This window comes from Oncorhynchus gorbuscha, linkage group LG26 (assembly GCF_021184085.1).
Source record: "Oncorhynchus gorbuscha isolate QuinsamMale2020 ecotype Even-year linkage group LG26, OgorEven_v1.0, whole genome shotgun sequence".
Taxonomy (NCBI): Eukaryota; Metazoa; Chordata; class Actinopteri; order Salmoniformes; family Salmonidae; genus Oncorhynchus; species Oncorhynchus gorbuscha.
The window spans coordinates 12,356,013-12,381,297 of record NC_060198.1 but is presented as its reverse complement, the minus strand read 5'-3'; the positions used below and the strand labels follow the sequence as shown (position 1 = coordinate 12,381,297).

The 25,285-nt window shown below is 44.9% G+C and overlaps 1 protein-coding gene across 5 annotated transcripts in view; it reads left to right on the top strand.

Moving 5' to 3' along the window:
- The window catches only part of LOC124015600 (SEC14-like protein 1), a 59,664-nt gene that overhangs the window by 2,149 nt on the left and 32,230 nt on the right, over window positions 1-25,285 (top strand). For all 5 annotated transcript variants that reach the window (XM_046330951.1, XM_046330949.1, XM_046330947.1 and 2 more), the window contains one exon: window positions 3,134-3,223. In XM_046330951.1, the coding sequence (XP_046186907.1) occupies window positions 3,134-3,223 (90 nt within the window). The remainder of the gene's footprint in view (window positions 1-3,133; window positions 3,224-25,285) is intronic.

Below are 25,285 nucleotides of genomic sequence, written 5' to 3'. Positions count from 1 at the left end.
AGAATACACCTCTTTCTCCAGAATGTGGTCTCTCCTGACAATTTATGCACATTCATTGTTTCATAACTTCATTGTTTGATTGTTAGTGTCTATCAATTCCCCATTACATACAGTAGGTCACTAGTAGTAAATTTACTGTTAATTCCTATCATTTCTAATCTACAATGTTTGTTTGGTTCCAGTCATTTCTGTTAATGCGTTCAATGTATTATTATTCCAGTCTTTGACTATTCTCATTGTCTGAGTGAACATGTTGTTTGCAGAGTGCATAACCTGTGGTACACTTGTGAGAGACAAGTTTTGGTTTATTTCATTCCATTTATGAGTTTTATCAATTTAGTTATTGTGTTTTGGTTGGAGCGCTCCTGTCAATGTTGAGTAAGGACGTGCACCTGATTCCACATAGAACTAGGCCTATAGGCTACGTGGCCTGCGTGCAAATGTAGGCATATACAGTTGAAGTCGGAAGTTTAAATACACTTAGATTGGAGTCATTAAAACTTGTTTTTCAACCACTCCACAAATTTCTTGTTAACAAACTATAGTTTTGGCAAGTCGGTTAGGACATCTACTTTGCATGACACAGGTTATTTTTTCCAACAATTATTTACAGACAGATTATTTCACTTATAATTCACTGTATCACACATAATTCGAGTGGGTCAGAAGTTTACATGCACTAAGTTGATTGCCTTTTAACAACTTGGAAAATTCCAGAAAATGATGTCATGGCTTTAGAAGCTTCTGAGGCTAATTGATATAATTTGAGTCAATTGGAGGGGTACCTGTGGATGTATTTCAATGCCTACCTTCAAACTCAGTGCCTTTTTGAAATAGGCCTACTTAATGACTTCTTATCCGTTGTGCAAATAGCCTACAGCTGTGTCTGTCCTGAGTTCATTGGCACAGGAAACTCTGAAGGTCCAGAATAAGTTAATAGTTTATACGTTTCAAGTAGTGATTCACCTATATGACATTTTTGGCCGATATCCAATATTTTCCTTGCCAAAAGAAATTATACCGATATTTACAATTTTAGCTGCCTTTTTAAGCATTCTAGTACAGTTAAATAGTTAACACACGTGGACACCGCGGTCTAAGACACTGCATCTCAGTGCAAGAGGCTTAACAACCGTCCCTGGTTTGAATCCATGCTTTATCGCATCCGGCCGGGATTGGGAGTCCCATAGGGCGGTGCACAATTTGCCCAGTGTCGTCCGGGCTGTCATTGTAAATAAGAATTTGTTCTTAACGGACTTGCCTAGTTAAATAATGGTTACACACACCACACTGACCAAAAAGTTATTTTGTTGTCATTTATGTATTCCCCCATTACCAGTAAAACATAATCAAAAGCTATTTCTTTCACTTACTTTCTGTGCTGTTTCGTTCATGTGTTCAGTCATTCCATTCTCAACCAGGATTTCATTATCTTGACTTTAATGGATTTCGCCTTTTGAGTTCTTGCTGAAATGTTCTTACTCTTTCAAATGACTGCCCAACTTGTTGACTGCTCGATCCACACAGACATTGTGGGCTATTCCGATATGATTCCGATATGTCTACCAATTTTTTTTATATTTGTGCATCCCTAGTTTCAAGGTCATTGCAGACGTTGTGATTTATAGTATATTTATTATTATCAGGATATTTTCTACCTGCAGGCTACAATGTTTTTATTTGTTGGCTTTATAGGCAATTTTTACATAGTTGGTAATGGAAATAAAGTTACTTTTTAGGATTATATCATTTTTCATTTAGATTTGGATATCATTTTGATTAACCACATGACAATCATTTTGATTAACCACATGACAATCATTTTGATTAACCACATGACAATCATTTTGATTAACCACATGACAATCATTTTGATTAACCACATGACAATCATTTTGATTAACCACATGACAATCATTTTGATTAACCACATGACAATCATTTTGATTAACCACATGACAATCATTTTGATTAACCACATGACAATCATTTTGATATTAACAGTTTCAAGAAAATATGCACGTGAAAACTATAACTGGCACACAGATGGGTAGAAATGGTAAGATAAATTGGCATTCCGCATGAGAAGGGTTACACGTGGAGTCTGCAACCTATTACAGGCAACTTCGGGAGAGTAATGGCAGAATCTGCGAAAGCCAGTGGGAGAATGGTCGGGTTTAGTTTTTGTTTGTTGTTATCTTGATCTCTGGCTCCCTCTTGAGTCATTTGTCTTATTTCATCAAACAGTGTGCTTAAGGCATCAGACAAGCTCAATGCATCAATAGTTCATTTTATTTAAACACACAGGGTGTGTCTATATATGGAGGGAAAAAACGTGTTTTAACATTTTGACCCCCCCCCCCAACCTCCAAATTAGCATGCAGTGGTTTCAGGGTCAATATCTGTTGGCTCTATCAGGACTATAGCCTGGTCCTACTATATTTGCCGATGTCTGCACTGTGGTTACCACCACTAAGTTATTGGAATGCTCTGCTGACCTTTTACATTACCGAGTATTTCATCAATTCTCTGCGGCAAACCACCCGTTCATGTGTTTACATAGGCTGCAGTGCCGCATTAATGACTTCCCAAGCATTCAGCTCTACCGCTAGCTCCACATAACATTTACATACACATCATTGTAGGTCTACCTGAATAGTTTATCAGTCATGTGGTAGTAACTAGTTGGCACTTGGCAGTACCTGACATTCCAGTATTTGGCCATGTCGATCTCAATTTCTGTTCGCTATGCAGTTCAGTTCCTGAATGTGTGATATATGGTGCGACACGTTGCCTTCATTGATCAGTTCAATGAGATGCGCTTCCTCACCCACGGCAGAGCAGAGTGTCTTCCTGCAGGCTATCACTGCAGACAAGCTGCCAAGTCCTCCGGGCTCCCCGCCAGCTGCTACACACACACAAACACACAAACCTGGCTTACTTAATGACATGTCTGATGCTTCCAGCGGGGCCATCCAGAATGATACTGGCATTTTATCACCTCAAGCACTATTTTCTTTGTGTTTTACACTCCCAGTCTAATGTGGTCTGGCCCATTTTTGTCTTCTCTCACCAAGACAAATCTGTGATGAAGGTTATTATTAAGCTCTAATATCAGATTGTTTTCTCTCAGGTCATTGGCACCACAGTCGTTCCCACCATGGTGCAGAAGTATCAGTCACCCATCAGGGTGTACAAGCATCCCTTTGAGCTGGTGATGGAGGTAAGTGATACTCTGCCCTAGACTCTTGACCTCCATTGACAAGTCACATAGATATTAGAGGTATTGTAGTGGTTATGCAATGGTCCCCAAGACCACCTCTAGGAAGTGGTGGGTAACGACGTTAGGACTACCATGTCCTTCATATGATTGACTTGAACTTGACAACATGGTTGTATGAGATGTAGCCTAGGTCTAACAAATACCCAGGCATTAGCGGTTGGTAATGAATACAGTTATTCTAAAAGGTTTATTCTCATCAATCTACACACAATATCCCATAATGACAAAGCAAAAAAAATGTTTTTTTTTTAGAAATGTTTGCAAATGTATATTTCAAAAATTAAAATATCACATTTACATACAGTTGAAGTCGGAAGTTTACATACACTTAGGTTGGAGTCATTAAAACTTGTTTTTAAACCACTCCACAAATTTCTTGTTAAACTATAGTTTTGGCAAGTTGGTTAGGACATCTACTTTGTGCATGACACAAGTAATTTTTCCAACAATTGTTTACAGACAAATTATTTCCCTTATAATTAATTCACTGTATCACAATTCCAGTGGGTCAGAAGTTTACATACACTAAGTTGACTGTGCCTTTTAAACCGCTTGGAAAATTCCAGAAAATTATGTCATGGCTTTAGAAGCTTCTGAGGCTAATTGACATCATTTGAGTCAATTGGAGGGGTACCTGTGGATGTATTTCAAGGCCTACCTTCAAACTCAGTGCCTCTTTGCTTGACATCATGGGAAAATCAATAGAAATCAGCCTAGACTTCAGAATTTGTTTTTGTAGACCTTCACAGGTCTGGTTCATCCTTGAGAGCAATTTCCAAACTCCTAAAGGTACCACATTCATCTGTACAAACAATGGTGTGCAAGTATAAACACCATGGGACCACGCAGCCATCATACTGCTCAGGAAGGAGACGCATTCTTTATCCTAGATATGAACGTACTTTTGTGTGAAAAGTGCAAATCAATCCCAGAACAGCAGCAAAGGACCTTGTGACGATGCTGGAGGAAACGGGTACAAAAGTATCTATATTCACAGTAAAACAAGTCCTATATCGACATAACCTGAAAGGCCGCTCAGCAAGTAAGAAGCCACTGCTCCAAAACTGCCATAAAAAAAAGCCAGACTACGGTTTGCAACTGCACATGGGGACAAAGATCGTACTTTTTGGAGAAATGTTCTCTGGTCTGATGAAACAAAAATAGAACTGTTTGGCCATAATGACCATCGTTATGTTTGGAGGAAAAGGTGGGAGGCTAGCAATAAAAAGAATAGCATCCCAACTGTGAAGCACGGGGGTGGCAGCATCATGTTGTGGGGGTGCTTTGCTGCTGTAGGGACTGATGCACTTCACAAAATAGATGGCATCATGAGGGAGGGAAATTATTTGGATATATTAACGCAACATCTCAAGACATCAGTCAGGAAGTTAAAGCTTGGTCGCAAATGCGTCTTCCAAATGTACATTGACCCCAAGCACACTTCCAAAGTTGTGGCAAAATGGCTTAAGCACAACAAAGTCAAGGTATTGGAGTGGCCATCACAAACCCCTGACCACCTCTTATAGAACATTTGTGGGCAGAACTGAAAAAGTGTGTGCGAGCAAGGAGGCCTACAAACCTGACTCAGTTACACCAGCTCTGTCAGGAGGAATGGGCCAAAATCTTGTGGAAAGCTACCTAAAACATTTGACCCAAGTTAAGCAATTTAAAGGAAATACTCTCTATTAGTATTTGGTAGAATGTAAACTTCTGACCCACTGGGAATGTGATGACAGAAATAAAAGCTGAAATAAATCATTCTCAACTATTATTCTGACATTTTCACATTCTTAAAATAAAGTGGTCATCCTAACTGACCTAAGACTGGGAATTTTTACTATGATTTAATGTCAGGAATTTGTGAAACTTGAGTTTAAATGTATTTGGATAAGGTGTATGTAAACTTCTGACTTCAACTGTAGGTCCCCAAGACCACCTTGAGGAAATGGTTGGCAAACCATATTAGGGCAACCTTGGCTTCATATTGAACGTGTGCCACATGATATGTGGTTGTGTTGCACTGTGGCGTACGATCTAGCTGCTTGGGTCTAACAAGCACCAGCAGTCATAATACTGTGATGGTCTTCAACTGGTCTTCTTGACTGGTAATTTGTGTACTGTACCAAGCAGACCACTCAAGAATTGTCCAGTCCAGGATGCACAAATCACTTCCAGTCCATAGTATGTAGACAACTCAAACCCCCACACCATCTCAGGCCATTGTGAGAACCACTGACAGCTATGTCGCTACACCAACCCTTTTAATATCTGAACAGCAAACGATGGGAACTGTTATGTTGAACAGGAGTACCGTTACTGAATTGGTTGCTGGTCTGTTTCCTCTGTTTAAAAATGCAGCACGTGTGCAGGCTTTTGGTGAGTGAGTGTCTCTTCTGGCTCCTACAGTATGCTAGAGTTGTACTCACTCACCCAGATCTGATGAGGATGTGTGCAGTGCAAACACTGGAAGTATAGATGGAGCGTCTGCCCCTCTCTGTCGTCTGTCTGCCCCTCTCTGTCGTCTGTCTGCCCCTCTCTGTCGTCTGTCGTCTGTCCGTCTCCGTCTCTCTTTCACTCTCTCGGTTTCTTAATGAGTGTGTTTACATGCACGCAATAATGTGATGTATTGTGGATATTCAGATTAATAGTTTTTACATGCTTTGCAAGATGGACGATTTCCCTAATAATCCTGTTTACATGGACACATCTGAAATCAGGATACCTGAAGGCACTCTGATAAATGCAGAAAATCCCCAATCAAAATAAACATTCTACCACAGCGACCATGTTATTTTTGGGAAGCATATTTAATTCTGAACTACTTTGCATACATTCAGCTGTTCCAAACTCTCCTCGCTCGCACTAAAGAGGGAGGCTCACTCGGCTGGTGCTAGTACATGCACAGATCAAATGCACAGCTGGAACGCCAATTTTTAAAGCCAGGTGTTGTAATCGGTCTATGCTTACGCCGATGTAAGATAAAGCAGAGTAAGGTGTTTACGTGACTATTGCATAACCTGCCTACTATCTTAATCAGTTTAATATCAAAATATTACTGTGCATGTAAACACACTCACTGTCCTTCTTTCGCTCCATCTTTCTCCCCCCTCTTGGCACCCCCCCCCCCCCCCCCATCTATCTCTGCCTCTTTGCTCAGCCTCCAGAGCTAGAGGACAGGCCTGTCAGGCAGGGCTGTCACTGAGGGTTCACTAAATAAACGGTTCAGTGGCAGATGAGCAGTGGAAAAACACTGGCTTATTCAGCCTCTCCACAGTACAGTGGCTACAGGCCAGGAGGCGCATGTTCACTACATTAAACTGGGTTATGGTGGATTATTATCATCAGAATAACTCTCTGTTAACTTACTAGTGTTTCTTCTTCATGACCGTGTTGCACAGAGCTAGGAGGAGGAGATGTTTTCATCATTTTCCTTAACCACCTCGTCTTGCTTTACTTAATAGGTGTTGTTACTCAATTTCCATTGGGAAATCAAAGTCGGCCAACTTCAAGACCTGTAACTATTTCTAGAAGACATACGATCAAAGCATTGTTTCAGTTCAATCCAATTTAACTGCACTTCAATTGAATGTGATTCAATAAACTATTTTGAGTTAAGCTATTGTAGCCATGCATTCAGGTTCTATTTGCTGCCTCAAATCCGCTTTCTCCACTAAAGCAAGGAAGAGGCAAATCTCCTCCCTGGTGAGTGGTGGGCACACACTGGACAGGGGCCTACAAATAGTCTGTGAGTGGAGGCTGCTGGAGCACAACACCTGGGGGGGGCAGAAGGGGAGGGGGACTGAACTGAAATAGCAGTAAAACCACATTGGGCTGCCTGAGGGGCTTTGTACAGTAGATGACCCTGCCTAAGGGACATCCGAGCTTGGGATGAGCTGCCCTAAGGCTTCAGTTCGGCTAGGTGAACCGAATGTTTTTGCTCGCGCGACCCTTTAAACGCCTTCACTTGAAAAACAAGCTGCAATAGTACTGTTTGTCCATCATGAGACGCTGTAGCCAGTATACACTTTCTAAAAAGTAGTCATGATTAATCTAACGCAAGAGATCTGTCATTTTGACGTTTTTTCCCGAGGAGATCTTAGCCGTGCAATTTGACATCTGACTAAGATGTTTGGTGCCGTATTTCTCAAGGGAAAACAATTGCATGAAAACTATGAATCTCTCGTTGATTGAATAATCCCAACTGTTGACCAAACACCGACAAAGGGGCCAAGACTTCACTACCATCTTTGGCTTGCCTCGAAATGTTTGGGTGTGTGCACGAACAGCCCCCACCCCCCCTCCAAAGAAACCTTGCAGAAGACCAAAACTAACAAAATGTACCAAATGTTGTCATAATATAAGCCCGAACTGTCGAATGGGACGCATGCGGACACCTTTTTGAGTCCGATGGGACGGGTTCTGTTAATCTGGGGCAGTAGCAGAGGGGGAGGAGAGAACCAACATAAGAAGCTGGGGAATCCAAGGCAGAGGGTTATTTGGCAGGCAAAATGGTTGAACAATGCAGATCGAAGTGGTTCACTGTGCGTCGTCATGGCCAATTGTTTTGTCCCTGTCCTGTCTTTTCTTGATTTGATATCTCTTTTTAACAAGTCTGCCTGAATCCTGAAGCCTAGTCGAAGAGCACTGGCTCACTATGCCACGTGTTCTCTAGCCTGTTATCTGTCCTTTTTATTTTATTGATGTGAGACTGGTACATGTACACTGACTGATCTGGCCCATTTCTAAAGCTAATGCGTTTGAAGAGGCAGTTTTGATATATTCTCTCTCCATGGGGAAATGACAAATTGGCAGACACTCAGGGTATTTTCTGGATCAAAAGGGGGCAGAGACGCTGGTCCCCCATCTGGGCGGCGTAGAGACATTTTTAGCATTTTTAAGACTATTTCCCGAATTATACCGATTTCTCAATGGAGCAGAGAGATTGTTGCAGGTTTAAAGCAATTTCCTGTGACTCTTAAATATTCTGCCATGGAGCTGAGAGACCGGGGAGGAAAAAAGTTTTTCTATGACGTGCCTTACTGAACAGAACATTGCCCTGGTGTTATTGATGCCCGAGTGAGATCACAAAGCCATGCAAGCGGTCTATTCCTGCTCTGCCCTCGGCCTAACGCCTTGACTGCACCTATCGGAGTCTCCCTAGTAGTGAGGCAGCGTGTTCTACTTTGTGCCACACCTTCATGCAGCATAGCCGCGCGGTTGTGCGCCGCACGTGAATATACATGTTTTTGCAGGGTGCGTATGATTTGATACGTGGGTGTGTTGTAAACCGTGCTGTGTTGCCATCAGATTCTGTTTGGTATGACTAGGCCTGTTCTCCCCTTGCAGTTTTGTCTTTCAATAGACTTGAAAGTTTGGCAAACATGGCTTTTCATGCTTTTTTTCTTCATTTGATTTGATATTATGCTTTGAGGAATGTTGCATGTCTCACTTTCCTTCACTGTCACTTTTTTTCTTCTATCTTTGAAAACTGTCAGTCTTCTGAAACGCACTCTTACCGTCTTTTGGAAGGAGAGAACTGAAGCGCTGCATTCCTCTTGACTGTCAATTACCTTTTTTAAACACATTCCTTCTAGAAGAAATACAGCCTCTTTTCTTTGCTGTGCCTCAACCACCCACTCAAGGAAAGGACCGGATTGAAGCAAAATGTTTCCACCTCTAGCAATGTTGCCATTGGGCTCAAAGGAATATATTAACAGCATCACAAAGTCCTTAGCCTGTTCTTGCCTTGCAGCTGTCTGTTTTCCATAAGTATGAAAATAGTTCTATCCTGCTTTGACTTGAAGCAGGATTAAAGTAGGCCTACGTTGCATTAAAGCCACTTTTTAAAATGAAAAACCATGTTTGATGTCGTTGATACCGTTCCTTCTCCAGCCTCCCAAATAAGGTGCCACCAACCTGTGCTGGACCCATGTATTAGGGGTCGATGATTAGGTCTATGTAGCATAGTGTTATACAATATGACTCCAGTTAGTTTGCCTTTGCGCCCCTCCTAAGAAATAGCGGAAACGCTGAACGTTAATTCAAAAAAAGATCAGACCGCTAACTTGAGTGATTTAGCACTTTGTCATTTTCCATTTTTTTTTGAGGGTGAGTGAAGGAAATAATTGCTCAGGGCTCCTGTGAAAGTGACTGATAAGGACAGAGAATTGCTGAGAAACACCGACCTCCAGCAGCCCAGCAATGGGAAACACAACTTCCTCTTTAACTAGGCTAGATGACGCATGACACTGTCAACGGAGTCTCTCGGAAGGAAGTGTCCATCGGCTGCTACTGCAGCAGCTAACTAGTGTGCTTCAGTAATCTGGACACGTGCATATGCATGGGGTCGCACGCATACCGTCCAGCTTTCACTCATAATATTTCTCTAGAGGAAGGGCTTTGGAAGGAAGTAAAAACAACAATAGCTACAGAAACACAATAGTGGCCCATAGCCTCCCTTCAGCATACACTCCAGACTCCTACCTGCCTTCTCCGCAATAACAGGAAGTGTAGTTGATATTATTGTTGCTATTAGCAAGCTGGGTTCACGGAGCCCATGAGCGTTTCACAAGCATTTCGCTACACAAACTTCTCGCTTCACAAGCATTTCGGTACACTCGCAATAGCATCTGCTAAATATGTGTGTTTAACCAATAACATCTGATTTGAGAGAGTGTTTCCCATGGGAGGAGAGGGGATGTCGAGAGACTTGTTGTTCCAGATTAGAAGACTCTTTGTCCTCCTCCTTGACGCAAACAACCACCATTTCCCCTAAGGACTATATGAGTTTGAAGGTTTGTGCTTTGGGGGAAGTTGTGTTCCCAAAGTAGGCGAGAGACGAACACTGTTTGTTGTTTCAGGTGAAGAGAGGCTCTGTGTTCTCATTAAAGCAACCAACCCCATCCCTCCCTCCCTCTCCCTCAGACTCCAATAGTGTCCAGATCAGATTTGATGAATTAGAGTAGCGTAGCTCACTATTTACCATACACCATACAAAGCGACTTAGGCTAGATCCACTAACAATGTATGTACTCTTGTGTTTGTGATCCCTACAGGAATTGAACCCATGTCCTTTGGGGTACTAATGCCACGCTCTTACCAACTGAGCCACAACAGACAGGGGGATACGCTAATCCACTAGATTAGGAAAAAGTACCACCGTGTCATCGGGTGACGCATCAGTGTCCCATGCCAGCCTGCTACACATCTGGGCATGGTCAGAAAGGTGATTTTTAGCGTGGCCGTAAGCCTAGCCTGGCATGCCCATTATAAGTGGAGGGTTGCGCTAGGCTAATCCGCTAGGACAAAACGCCTGCTGTTGCAGCTGTACATCTGTGCACCTCTTTTTAGTCATATCCTCTTTGGATTGCAGCCTGGCCACCTCTGCACACTCTAGCAGATAGAGAGAGGCCATCTAAGGGTAATCTCCCTTAATATTTAATGGAAATGTCTGGGTTTTGCCATCAGCCAAGCAGCTGTGTGGCTACAGACTACTATAGACTACTGATGCAATTTCCATGGCACTAGTGAATTAAGTAGAAAAATCACATGCAAAAATGTAAAAACATGTTTTCACTTTGTCGTCACGGGGTATTGTGTGAAGAAGGGTGAGTATTTTATTTTTTTAATCCAATTTGAATTCAGGCTGTAGTATGAATACTTTCTGAAGCGACTGTAGCCCTATCGCTTCACTATGATTCTACACTGACAAAGTGCATTAGAGGCTTGGCTGTAGAAACCTCAGAACCTACAGAATTATGACGATATAATTTAAACTAGATTATTTTTAACAATTTTTATTTATTTATTTCACCATTCACCAAGTTCTCATTTACAACTGGGATCTGGCCGAGATAACGCAAAGCAGTGTCACACAGACAACAACACAGAGTTACACATGGAGTAAACAATAAACAAGCCAATAACACAATAAACAAGTCAATGACACCATAGAAAAAATCAAAAGGCATGAGGAGGTAGGCAATAAATAGGCCATAGGAGTGAATAATTACAATTTAGCAGATTAACACTGGAGTGATAAATGAGCAGATGATAATGTCCAAGTAGAGATACTCGTGTACAAAAGAGCAGAAAAGTAAATCAAATAAAAACAGTATGGGGATGAGGTAGGTAGATTGGGTGGGCTATTTACAGATGGACTATGTACAGCTGCAGCGATCGGTTAGCTGATCGTTGATAGTTGTTTAAAGTTGGTGAGGGAAATAAGTATCCAACTTCAGCAATTTTTACAATTTGTTCCAGTCACTGGCAGCAGAGAACTGGAAGGAAAGGTGGCCAAATGAGGTGTTGGCTTTGGGGATGATCAGTGAGATATACCTGCTGGAACATGTGTTGTTATCGTGAACTGAGATAAGGCGGAGCTTTACCTAGCATAGACTTATAGATGACCTGGAGCCAGTGGGTCTGACGACGAATATGTAGCGAGGGCCACACGACTAGAGCATACAGGTTGCAGTGGTGGCTGGTATAAGGAGATTTGGTAACAAAATCAATGGCACAGTGATAGACTGCATCCAGTTTGCTGAGTAGAGTATTGGAAGCGATTTTGTAGATGATAGGTGGGACAGTCAGTTTTACTAGGGTGTGAGTGAAGGCGTCGTTGTTGCGAAATAGAAAACAGATTCTCAATTTGATTTTGGATTGGAGATGTTTAATATGAGTCTGGAAGGAGAGTTTACAGTCTAACCAGACACCTAGGTATTTATAGTTGTCCACATATTCTAGGTCGGAACCGTCCAGGGTGGTGATGCAAGTCGGGCGGGTGGGTGCGGGCAGCGAACGGTTGAAAAGCATGCATTTGGTTTTACTAGCATTTAAGAGCAGTTGGAGGCCACGGAAGGAGTGTTGTATGTCCACCTGACAAGAATTCCGACCCCTCTACCTCAAAAAATGAGGATTGAATTTATACAGTATTATATGTGGAATCTTTAGGTAGAGGCCATGTCTAGGCCTATATATTGTGAAATATAAAGAACTTTTGTAGAGGGTTTAGATTTCACTCGAGGGTTGAGGGCACTCGACTCCCCTTGCACCAAGGCAACACTGGGTGTTGGATTGGCTGCGAAGACGAAGAGTCTATATATGCAGTAACTGTGTATGTCCTCATTATGAGGATAACAAACTGCTCTTGGCAACCGCTGGACAGAGCTGATATCGGTCAACTGGTTCCAATTCCCTCTCCATCTTTCCTCTCTCTGTCCTTTCTCCCTGGACCCTCTCTCCTTTTCACCTTCTCTGTTTCTCCCTCCCCCACTGCATTGTGTCGTCAGCTGGCTGGTTAACCTCGCTCTTTCTTACCCACCCCCCCCCCCCCCCCCGTTGTCACTTCTGTTTCTCTCTCCTCTATTTCTCTCTCTCCACTTTCTCTCTGTGGGATGTTTGGCCTCAGTGTAAAGGTGTGCCAACAGTGCAGCAGGTCTGGCCTATGGGCAGCGTAATCAAATAGGCCTGCCACGATTGGTTGTCCCTCTGAGCTTCTGTCCCTATAGTACTGTTTTCACTGTGTGTACTGCATTTTCAAAGCCTCATCGCATCCTTTCAGGGATGAACCTACAGCCAAGGAGAAGAAACATTGGAGATGATCACACAGACATTGTGTTATGAAATCGAGCAGATGATTGCAGATCCAACGCACATCTCCCCAGGCCAATGGAAATATCATTTGAAACGTCACTACTCCATCCTTACTCCTTTGCTCACTACAGGTGGATCTGTTTTCCTCCAAGGCCCTATTTCTAAACTAGGTTGCTGACTTGGCCAGCTGTGCTCCGTCTCCGTTTGTCTCTGACCCAGTATAGAAGAACAATTCCGTGTGACGGGGCAGCCATCCCATCCCTCATCCTCATCCTGCCATGTCTTGACCCCATTCCTTCATCCCACGTCCTCCATCCCAGATCTAGGCTATTTCAGCTGTCGCAACATTGTCACCTGGGGTGCTATAGCTGATCTCTATCTCTAGATGTGTTGTTCTAATCGCCTACACACCCTAAGCCTGGGGATTGTCCATTTATTCTCTCAATGCATCCTGTCCAGCTTCGTCCCTTTTCAGGCTTTTGTCATTAGGATTTCAACAGTAGTAGGCTACGTACAGCTGATTCATTCCTATGTTAACCTAGTGAGCTAATGGGAATTCGAGTGCACTTACTGCGCTAATGAGAATTTTTATGCAAGACTGAGCCATTTTTTGCGTTCTTTTGGGTTAGGCTAGATGTCTTTTTAATTTAGGTTTTGGGAAACATGAACTCTTTACATATTGCCTCCAGTATTTCCATTCTCTGTAATGCGAGTTGTTTATGCATTATGCAGAGAGTTGCCTTCTCCCCTGTGGCTGGCGTCATGCCAAAATCTTTTGCTTCAGAATTGTTCCTTCACACACTTTGTGAATGAGTCCGTCGGCGAGCAGCATCCGCCTGCGGAATGTAATTCACTTCGTCGGACACAGTTCTGCGTCTGCCAGAGACTGGTTATAGCCCCTAGAGAAGCCCTCTGCTCTGTGAGGCAGCATTGATGAAAGACTGACTCTGGGCCTGCTATGTGCGAGTAAGCTGCATTAATAAGTGTGTCGGTTTCTACCAACTGGCTCGGGCCTGTGAGAATTATCCTGATCTGTTTCACTTATCACAGGACAAGGTTGAGATGCTGCGACGACAGCCCTCCCCCACTCCACCGCCTCGCTCTACCAGCAGTGACACGCACACACACACTAGGGATGGTTACTGAAACCCGGTATTAAACTGGCCCTGGGGCTAAATTATGAAAGACCATAGTATCGATAAGCTCCGATGTTGTCTGTTCTGATTTCGGTACATGTCCTATTTATTGTTGCTAACCTAAACGTTATCTTACCCATTTTATCTCACCAACCGTTTCTGATTTGCGATAAGATGAAGACATTCGTCTTTGATGCATTTTTAGCTCTTCCCAATCCAGAAGAGTGAGATCTCTGGCGCGGAGCCTGTCTCTCTCTCGCGCTACTCCACACGCACACAAGAAAGACCCTGCTCTTAATTAGTGACGATGGCGGAGAGAACTAAATGCTCAAAAGTGTGGTTCCACTTCGCCAGAGTCGACGCTGACAATGCTCGTTGCCACAAGTGCAATCTGTCCAAACATCTAAAATGCATCCTGTACCAGGCAGAGAAAAGCACAGTTTGACTGCCTAGCTCGTGGGTCATTTCTCGTTGCCCGATCTACGCCGGGTATGTATGCTAGCAGCATAGAGCCCACACAGAGTTAACTAGATTGAGAACATAGGTTCATGATTAAAAGGAACCATTAGCCAGCTGATTGTTTAGCTATGGGTGCGTTCAGATATTCAATCACCCATTTTTAAAGATTTTGCAACTTGTTTTGTTAAAGTTGCAGCTACAATGAACCAACTCACTCCTCCCTCTAATACCGCTGGTCCAAGCCAAAGACAAGACCACAGCCCCTTCACGCTGGCGGCTAGTGGGAGGATGACTGAGGAGAGGGTGAATGAGTGCCACCTTGCAAATCCAAGTTCATAGTGAAAGGCCTACACCCCTTTGCAACAGTGGAGTCCAAGGGCTTTAGGTAACAGAATGTCAGTCTATTGAGTTGTATTCCTGTTTAGGATATAGCAGTGTAAAAGGGTTGTATGTTAGTCCCATCACTCCACAATACACAACAACAATTCAATAATGATAATTCAACACATGAAAACGATCTGCTGGCCATCATGTCAGACGGGTGGCCCAGCCACTGTCAGGACCACTATCTCACTGTTACAGTGCACTACACAAGCCAGGGGCAGTGTAAAACAGGTGGTCCTCCACACCGGGGGCAGTGTACAACAGGTGGTCCTCCACACCGGGGGCAGTGTACAACAGGTGGTCCTCCACACCGGGGGCAGTGTAAAACAGGTGGTCCTCCACACCGGAGGCAGTGTAAAACAGGTGGTCCTCCACACCGGGGGCAGTGTAAAACAGGTGGTCCTCCACACCGGGGGCAGTGTAAAACAGGTGGTCCTCCACACCGGGGGCAGTGTAAAACAGGTGGTCCTCCACACCGGGGGCAGTGTAAAACAGGTGGTCCTCCACACCGGGGGCAGTGTAAAACAGGTGGTCCTCCTCCACACCGGGGGCAGTGTACAACAGGTGGTCCTCCACACCGGGGCAGTGTACAACAGGTGGTCCTCCACACCGGGGGCAGTGTACAACAGGTGGTCCTCCACACCGGGGGCAGTGTAAAACAGGTGGTCCTCCACACCGGGGGCAGTGTAAAACAGGTGGTCCTCCACACCGGGGGCAGTGTAAAACAGGTGGTCCTCCACACCGGGGGCAGTGTAAAACAGGTGGTCCTCCCACGGGGGCAGTGTAAAACAGGTGGGGGGCAGTGTAAAACAGGTGGTCCTCCACACCGGGGGCAGTGTACAACAGGTGGTCCTCCACCGGGGGCAGTGTACAACAGGTGGTCCTCCACACCGGGGCAGTGTACAACAGGTGGTCCTCCACACCGGGGGCAGTGTACAACAGGTGGTCCTCCACGGTGGGGGGCAGTGTACAACAGGTGGTCCTCCACGCCGGGGGCAGTGTACAACAGGTGGTCCTCCACGCCGGGGCAGTGTACAACAGGTGGTCCTCCACACCGGGGGCAGTGTACAACAGGTGGTCCTCCACACCGGGGCAGTGTAAAACAGGTGGTCCTCCACACCGGGGGCAGTGTAAAACAGGTGGTCCTCCACACCGGGGGCAGTGTAAAACAGGTGGTCCTCCACACCGGGGGCAGTGTAAAACAGGTGGTCCTCCACACCGGGGGCAGTGTAAAACAGGTGGTCCTCCACACCGGGGGCAGTGTAAAACAGGTGGTCCTCCACACCGGGGGCAGTGTAAAACAGGTGGTCCTCCACACCGGGGGCAGTGTAAAACAGGTGGTCCTCCACACCGGGGGCAGTGTAAAACAGGTGGTCCTCCACACCGGGGGCAGTGTACAAATCGCAAACTGGTCGAGGTAGTGGCAGTGGAGATCTCAGACATTCTGGAAGAGTTCTGAGCTCTGAGACAGAGCCGAGCAAGATTGTAGCTGTGACTGTTGATAATGCTGGCAATATGGATGTTGCCATAAAGAGGCTACACATCCTAAAAAAGGATGCTTTGCACACACATTGAATTTGGCAGCACAGAAAATCTACAAAATTACTTCCATTTGATAAATGGGCAGCCCGAATCAGAGCAGTGGTCGGTCGTGTGGTTCAAGAGATCCTTGATGTCCAAAACAGTCTTGAAGGAAAAGCAGCAGCTCCTTGGTAAGAAAGCCAGTTCAATCTATTAAAGTATTATTTTGAAATTCCCACATTGAACAATATAATTCAATATAGTGTGCGGTAATGAAATGTATGTTGTGTTTTTGTTGTTTCAGTTCTTCCTCAACACTCACTCATCCTTGATGTGAAGACCAGGTGGAACTCTATCTAATGAGAGATTCATGGAGCAGCATCCAGCCAGCCAAGCAGCAGCCTTGGACTCAGGACTGCAAAAAGCAATGAAGGACGAGGACTTCCATAAAGGCTGGGGAGTTTGTCCAGCTCATGAGAATCCTCTACACATCCACACTGTGTGTGTCATGTGACATGAATGCCACCTGTGGACAGATCAAACCCATCCTTCAAAAACTGGAAAAGCACTTCACTGTGAAGCATGAAGATAAGTTTATGGCATCCATCAAAGAGAAGGTGTGGGAGAACCTCTCCGAGCGCTATCAGAGGACATTCAAGCCTTCCTGCATGCGGCCACAGCAATGGACCCCAGATTTAAAGGGAGGCTGGTGAGTGATGCCACCTGGGACAGGCTGAGGAAGGCAACTGTTGAGGCCAATGTGACAGGAGCAACACCAGGGCTGTCAGAGGAGCCGGAGCAGACAGACACAGAGCAATAGGAGGTGGAGTCTGAAGGAGAGGAAATGGAGGAGACAGTCCTTCCATTGTACAAAACAAGGAGTGCCTTGGGAGAGCTGTTCTCAGAGGACTCCTCGTCCCTCACCCTCATCGAGCGTGTTGACGTAGAGGTGGAGCTCTACAAAGGCCTGCCTCCCATCTCCCACCACCACATCACAGGATCTTCAGCCATGGAGAAGAGAGCTACTCTGTGCTCAAGCCTCCTCCACCCCTAGCGAGAGGGTATTTCCGACTGCAGGGAACACAATAAGTTAGGAGTGGTCCCGACTTCTGCCAGACAAGGAAATATGTTGATCTTTCTCCAGAAGAACTGTTAAGAACTGTTAGTCCTTTTACAGTCTACCTGCATGCCCCACCCGTGTTGCTCTATACCACTGTATTGTCTTTTACAGTCTAGCTGCATGCCCCACCCGTGTTGCTCTATACCACTGTATTGTCTTTTACAGTCTACCTGCATGCCCCACCCGTGTTGCTCTACACCACTGTATTGTCTTTTACAGTCTACCTGCATGCCCCACCCGTGTTGCTCTACACCACTGTATTGTCTTTTACAGTCTACCTGCATGCCCCACCCATGTTGCTCTATACCACTGTATTGTCTTTTACAGTACCCGCATGCCCCACCCGTGTTGCTCTATACCACTGTATTGTCTTTTACAGTCTACCTGCATGCCCCACCCGTGTTGCTCTACACCACTGTATTGTCTTTTACAGTCTACCTGCATGCCCCACCCGTGTTGCTCTATACCACTGTATTGTCTTTTACAGTCTACCTGCATGCCCCACCCGTGTTGCTCTACACCACTGTATTGTCTTTTACAGTCTACCTGCATGCCCCACCCGTGTTGCTCTATACCACTGTATTGTCTTTTACAGTCTACCTGCATGCCCCACCCGTGTTGCTCTATACCACTGTATTGTCTTTTACAGTCTACCTGCATGCCCCACCCGTGTTGCTCTACACCACTGTATTGTCTTTTACAGCCTACCTGCATGTCCCACCCGTGTTGCTCTATACCACTGTATTGTCTTTTACAGCCCACCTGCATGCCCCACCCGTGTTGCTCTATACCACTGTATTGTCTTTTACAGTCTACCTGCATTCCCCACCCGTGTTGCTCTATACCACTGTATTGTCTTTTACAGTCTACCTGCATGCCCCACCCGTGTTGCTCTACACCACTGTATTGTCTTTTACAGTCTACCTGCATTCCCCACCCGTGTTGCTCTATACCACTGTATTGTCTTTTACAGTCTACCTGCATGCCCCACCCGTGTTGCTCTATACCACTGTATTGTCTTTTACAGTCTACCTGCATGCCCCACCCGTGTTGCTCTATACCACTGTATTGTCTTTTACAGTCTACCTGCATGCCCCACCCGTGTTGCTCTATACCACTATTGTCTTTTACAGTCTAGCTGCATGCCCCACCCGTGTTGCTCTATACCACTGTATTGTCTTTTACAGCCCAGCTGCATGCCCCACCCGTGTTGCTCTATACCACTGTATTGTCTTTTACAGTCTACCTGCATTCCCCACCCGTGTTGCTCTATACCACTGTATTGTCTTTTACAGTCTACCTGCATGCCCCACCCGTGTTGCTCTACACCACTGTATTGTCTTTTACAGTCTACCTGCATGCCCCACCCGTGTTGCTCTACACCACTGTATTGTCTTTTACAGTCTACCTGCATTCCCCACCCGTGTTGCTCTATACCACTGTATTGTCTTTTACAGTCTACCTGCATGCCCCACCCGTGTTGCTCTATACCACTGTATTGTCTTTTACAGTCTACCTGCATGCCCCACCCGTGTTGCTCTATACCACTGTATTGTCTTTTACAGTCTACCTGCATGCCCCACCCGTGTTGCTCTATACCACTATTGTCTTTTACAGTCTAGCTGCATGCCCCACCTGTGTTGCTCTATACCACTGTATTGTCTTTTACAGTCTAGCTGCATGCCCCACCCGTGTTGCTCTATACCACTGTATTGTCTTTTACAGTCTACCTGCATGCCCCACCCGTGTTGCTCTATACCACTGTATTGTCTTTTACAGTCTAGCTGCATGCCCCACCCGTGTTGCTCTATACCACTGTATTGTCTTTTACAGTCTAGCTGCATGCCCCACCCGTGTTGCTCTATACCACTGTATTGTCTTTTACAGTCTAGCTGCATGCCCCACCCGTGTTGCTCTATACCACTGTATTGTCTTTTACAGTCTAGCTGCATGCCCCACCCGTGTTGCTCTATACCACTGTATTGTCTTTTACAGTCTAGCTGCATGCCCCACCCGTGTTGCTCTATACCACTGTATTGTCTTTTACAGTCTAGCTGCATGCCCCACCCGTGTTGCTCTACACCACTGTATTGTCTTTTACAGTCTAGCTGCATGCCCCACCCGTGTTGCTCTACACCACTGTATTGTCTTTTACAGCCCACCTGCATGCCCCACCCGTGTTGCTCTATACCACTGTATTGTCTTTTACAGTCTACCTGCATGCCCCACCCGTGTTGCTCTATACCACTGTATTGTCTTTTACAGTCTAGCTGCATGCCCCACCCGTGTTGCTCTATACCACTGTATTTTGTTTTGCAGGAAAATATTGTTTATTTAATTTGTTATACATTTCTATCGTCACAACATTCGTCTATAATAGTAAATTGTTCAAAACATTGCTGTTTCTTTTGCTGTAAATAATTGTTTTACATTTCATAAAATAAAGCAATGTTAATTCTGTTATTAATTTGTTTCTGTTTTTGTGTTTTTTTTAATACAAAGAGGAACCAATAAGAATACCGATAAAGTGCAGTATCGGTAAGAGTAGTAATACCATTAAAATCTTAACGATACCCATCCCTACACACGTCACACAGTTGACCGTTAGCGTATTCTGCTGCACTAACATGGTGCAGTCTGACTCACTGCAGACATAGGGAGCCAGTGTGACGTTCATAGGAATATGATTGACCTACATATTCCCATACTGTGTGTATGTGTGTGTACATATGTATTGTACAGTTGTGGCCAAAAGGCTTGAGGATGACACACACATAGATTTCCACAAAGTTTGATGCTTCAGTGTCTAGATATTTTACTATGGAATACCGAAGTATAATTACAAGCATTTCATAAGGAGTGGCAGGGTAGCCTAGTGGTTAGAGCAGATTTGCAAGTTCAAATCCCTGAACTGACAAGGTACAAATCTGTCGTTCTGCCCCTGAACAGGCAGTTAACCTACTGTTCCTAGGCCGTCATTGGAAATAAGAATTTGTTCTTAACTGACTTGCCTCGTTAAAAAGGTAAATAATAAAAGTGTCAGGCTTTTATTGGCAATTACATGAAGTTGATGCAAAGAGTCTATATTTACAGTGTTGAGCCTTCTTTTTCAAGACCTCTGCAGTCTGCCCTGGCATGCTGTCAATTAACTTCTGGGCCACACTGATGGCAGCCCATTCTTGCATAATCAATTTTTGTAGTTTGTAAGAATTTGTGGGTTTTTGTTTGTCCACCCACCTCTTGAGGATTGACCACAAGTTCTCAATGGGATTAATGTCTGGGGAGTTTCCTGGCCATGGACCCAAAATATTGATGTTTTGTTCCCCGAGCCACTTAGTTATCACCTTGGCGTGATCCTGGACAACAAACTGTCGTTCTCAACTAACATCAAGGCGGTGGCCCGTTCCTGTAGGTTCATGCTCTACAACATCCGCAGAGTACGACCCTGCCTCACACAGGAAGCGGCGCAGGTCCTAATCCAGGCACTTGTCATCTCCCGTCTGGATTACTGCAACTCGCTGTTGGCTGGGCTCCCTGCCTGTGCCATTAAACCCCTACAACTCATCCAGAACGCCGCAGCCCGTCTAGTGTTCAACCTTCCCAAGTTCTCTCACGTCACCCCGCTCCTCCGCTCTCTCCACTGGCTTCCAGTTGAAGCTCGCATCCGCTACAAGACTATGGTGCTTGCCTACGGAGCTGTGAGGGGAACGGCACCTCAGTACCTCCAGGCTCTGATCAGGCCCTACACCCAAATAAGGGCACTGCGTTCATCCACCTCTGGCCTGCTCGCCTCCCTACCACTGAGGAAGTACAGTTCCCGCTCAGCTCAGTCAAAACTGTTCGCTGCTCTGGCTCCCCAATGGTGGAACAAACTCCCTCACGACGCCAGGACAGCGGAGTCAATCACCACCTTCCGGAGACACCTGAAACCCCACCTCTTTAAGGAATACCTAGGATAGGATAAAGTAATCCTTCTCACCCCCCTTAAAATATTTAGATGCACTATTGTAAAGTGGTTGTTCCACTGGATGTCATAAGGTGAATGCACCAATTTGTAAGTCGCTCTGGATAAGAGCGTCTGCTAAATGACTTAAATGTAATGTAAATGTTATCACTTTTGCCTTATGGCAAGGTGCTCCATCATGCTGGGAAAGGCATTGTTCGTCACCAAACTGTTCCTGGATGGTTGGGAGAAGTTGCTCTCGGAGAATGTGTTGGTACCATTCTTTATTCGTGACTGTGTTCTTCGGCAAAATTGTGAGTGAGCCCACTCCCTTGGCTGAGAAGCAACCCCACACATGAATGCTCCAGGATGCTTTACTGTTGGCATGACACAGGACTGATGGTAGCGCTCACCTTGTCTTCTCCGTACAAGCTTTTTTCCAGATGCCCCAAACATTCGGAAAGGGGCTTCATCAGAGAAAATTACTTTATCCCAGTCCTCAGCAGTCAGTCCAATCCCTGTACCTTCTGCAGAATATCAGTCTGTCCCTGATGTTTTTCCTGGAGAGAAATGGCTTCTTTGCTGCCCTTCTTGACACCAGGCCATCCTCCAAGTCTTTGCCTCACTGTGCGTGCAGATGCACTCACACCTGCCTACTGCCATTCCTGAGCAAGCTCTGTACTGGTGGTGCCCCAATCCCGCAGCTGAATCAACTTTAGGAGATGGTCCTGGCGCTTGCTGGACTTTCTTGGGCGCCCTGAAGCCGCCTTCACAACAATTGAAAGGCTCTCCTTGAAGTTCTTGATGATCTGATAAATGGTTGATTTAGGTGCAATCTTACTGGCAGCAATATCCTTGCCTGTGAAGCCCTTTTTGCGCAAAGCAATGATGACGGCATGTGTGTCCTTGCAGATAACCATAGTTGACAGAAGAAGAACAATGATTCCAGGCACCACCCTTCTTTTGAAGCTTCCAGTCTTATTAGAACTCAATCAGCATGAGTGATCTCCAGCCTTGTCCTCGTCAACACTCACCTGTGTTAACGAGGGAATCACTGACATGATGTCAGCTGGTCCTTTTGTGGCAGGGCTGAAATGCAGTGGAATTGTGTTCTGGGGATTCAGTTCATTTGCATGGCAAAGAGGGGCTTTGCAATTAATCTGATCACTCTTCATAACATTCTGTATATGCAAATTGCCATCATACAAACTGAGCCAGCAGACTTTGAAAATGAATATTTGTCATGACTGTATACCAGTATGTAGGCCAGTATGTAGGCTAGGCTATATGTACAGTGTGTGAGTCCCTCCCCCATACTGTCTAAGTGAATACGCAGGAACACACTCTCCTTCTGTGCCGTTAATTCTCTCTGACGCAGTAGACCACATCACTCGCGCCCTGCTCTCCCTCCGGTCTTCCTCGTTGTCCCACGCTTCACGGCCCATAGCCTCCTGACACAGCAGCCTTTATTTCCAGGAAGCAATGATGACATGCTCAATGCAGCCTCTGCACCATTCACTAATACAGTCAATGGAGATGCACCACAACTAGTGAGGATGGGAAGACATTATGACGAGGACCATTTTCCAATAGCTGTCAGTGAAGATGCCATATTGTTTCTTTTCAACTAGTTAATGGGGATGGGAAGATTCCCTCAGCCATCAATAAAGATGCCAGGGATATGCGTTTCCTGTAAGTCAATGGAGGTGCAGCGCTGGCCATACAGTGCCTTCGGAAACCATTCAGACCCCTTGACTTTTTCCACATTTTGTTAGGTTACAGCCTTATTCTAAAATGGATTCAATATTTTTTCCCCCCTCAATCTACACACAGTACCCCATAATAACAATGATTTTACATTTAAATGTTAAATGTGCAAATTTATTTAAAATATAAAACATTATCACATTTACATAAGTTTTCAGACCCTTTACCCAGTACTTTAAGCACCCTTTGGAAGCAATTACAGCCTCAAGTCTTCTTGGGTATCGCGCTACAAGCTCGGCACACCTGTATTTGGGGAGTTTCTCACATTCTTCTCTGCAGATCCTCTCATGCTCTGTCAGGTTGGAGGGGGAGCTTTGCTGCACATCTATTTTCAGGTCTCTTCAGAGATGTTTGACAGAGTTCAAGTCCGGGCTCTGGCTGGGCCACTCAAGGATATTCAGAGACTCCTATATTGTCTTGGCTGTGTGCTTAGGGTTGTTGTCCTGTTGGAAGGTGAACCTTCACCTCAGTCTGAGTTCCTGAGTGCTCTGGAGCAGGTTTTCATCAAGGATCTCTCAGTACTTTGTTCCGTTCATCTTTCCCTCGATCCTGACAAGTCTCCCAGTCCCTGCCGCTGAAAAACATCCCCACAGCATGATGCTGCCACCACCATGCTTCACTGTAGGGATGGTGCCAGACAATTTCCTCCAGACTTGATGCTTGTCATTCAGACCAAAGAGTTCTATCTTGGTTTCATCAGACCAGAGAATATGGTTTCCGATTTGGTCTGATAATCTTTAGATGGCTTTTGGCAAACTCCAAGCAGGCTTTCATGTGCCTTTTACTGAGGAGTGGCTTCCTTCCGTCTGGCCACTCTACCATAAAGTCCTTATTGGTGGAGTGCTGCGGAGATGGTTGTTCTTCTGGAAGGTTCTCCCATTTCCACAGAGGAACTCTGGAGCTCTGTCAGAGTGACCATCACGTTCTTGGTCACCTCCCTGACCAAGGCCCTTCTCCCCCGATTGCTCAGTTTGGCCGGGCGGCCAGCTCTAGGAAGAGTCTTGGTGGTTCCTAACTTCTTCCATTTAAGAATCATGGCGTCCAATGTGTTCTTGGGGAACTTCAATGCTCCAGAAATCTTTTGGTACACTTCCCCAGATTTTTGCCTCAACACAATCCTGTCTCTGAGCTCTATGGGCAATTCCTTCGACCTCATGGCTTTGTTTTTGCTCTGACATGCTGTCAACTGTGGGACATATATATAGGCAAGTGTGTACCACAGGTGGACTCCAATCAAGTTGTAGAAACATCTCAAGGATGATAAATGGAAACAGGATGCACCTGAGCTCAATTTCGAGTCTCATAGCAAATGATCTGAATAGTTATGTAAATAAGGTATTTCTGTTTTATTTTTCATTTGAATACATTTGCAAAACACATCTTTTCACTTTGTCATTATGGGGGTAGATTGCTGAGGATGTTTTATTAAAATCAATTTTAGAATAAGGCTGTAACAACCAAAGTGTATAAAAAGTCAAGGGGTCTGAATACTTTCCGAAGGCACTGTATATAGTCAAAGGGGTTAGGAAGACATTATTTCTCAAACTTCAAGGTAGATGCCAGTGTTTCTTGTTTCCTGCCACAGTCGATGATGGTGCAGGTCAATGTGTCCATAGCCAGGCAATGAAGATTTGATACTTACAGTATTTCCCATTACAATCAATGAACCTGCAGCACTGCTCATTCAAGATGTGTTCCCTTTACAGTCACTGATATGATACTGTCTACTTATAAAAGTTGATGAAGATGGTAGTTTTAATATATTAGTTGATTAAGTAAGTTTCCCATTTCAGGAATTTCCAGTCAATAACATGCCATGTAGCCTAATACCAACAACCAGACTGGTATGTTTAATGCAGTAGTCAGCATCAGGAAATGCTGTGGTGGCAGACAAAATGTAGGCTATGAAACAACTATCAATTGGGACCACCTCATTCTGCCCAGACACCTCTTTTTCTAGTAGCCCAACTCCGTTGGTTAAATATAAGGACTACTTTATGTTGAAGAGGTAGAACCATTTGTAGCATTACGGGGCAACACATTAGCTTTGTGTATGTCACGTTGGCAGTGGCCTCTAT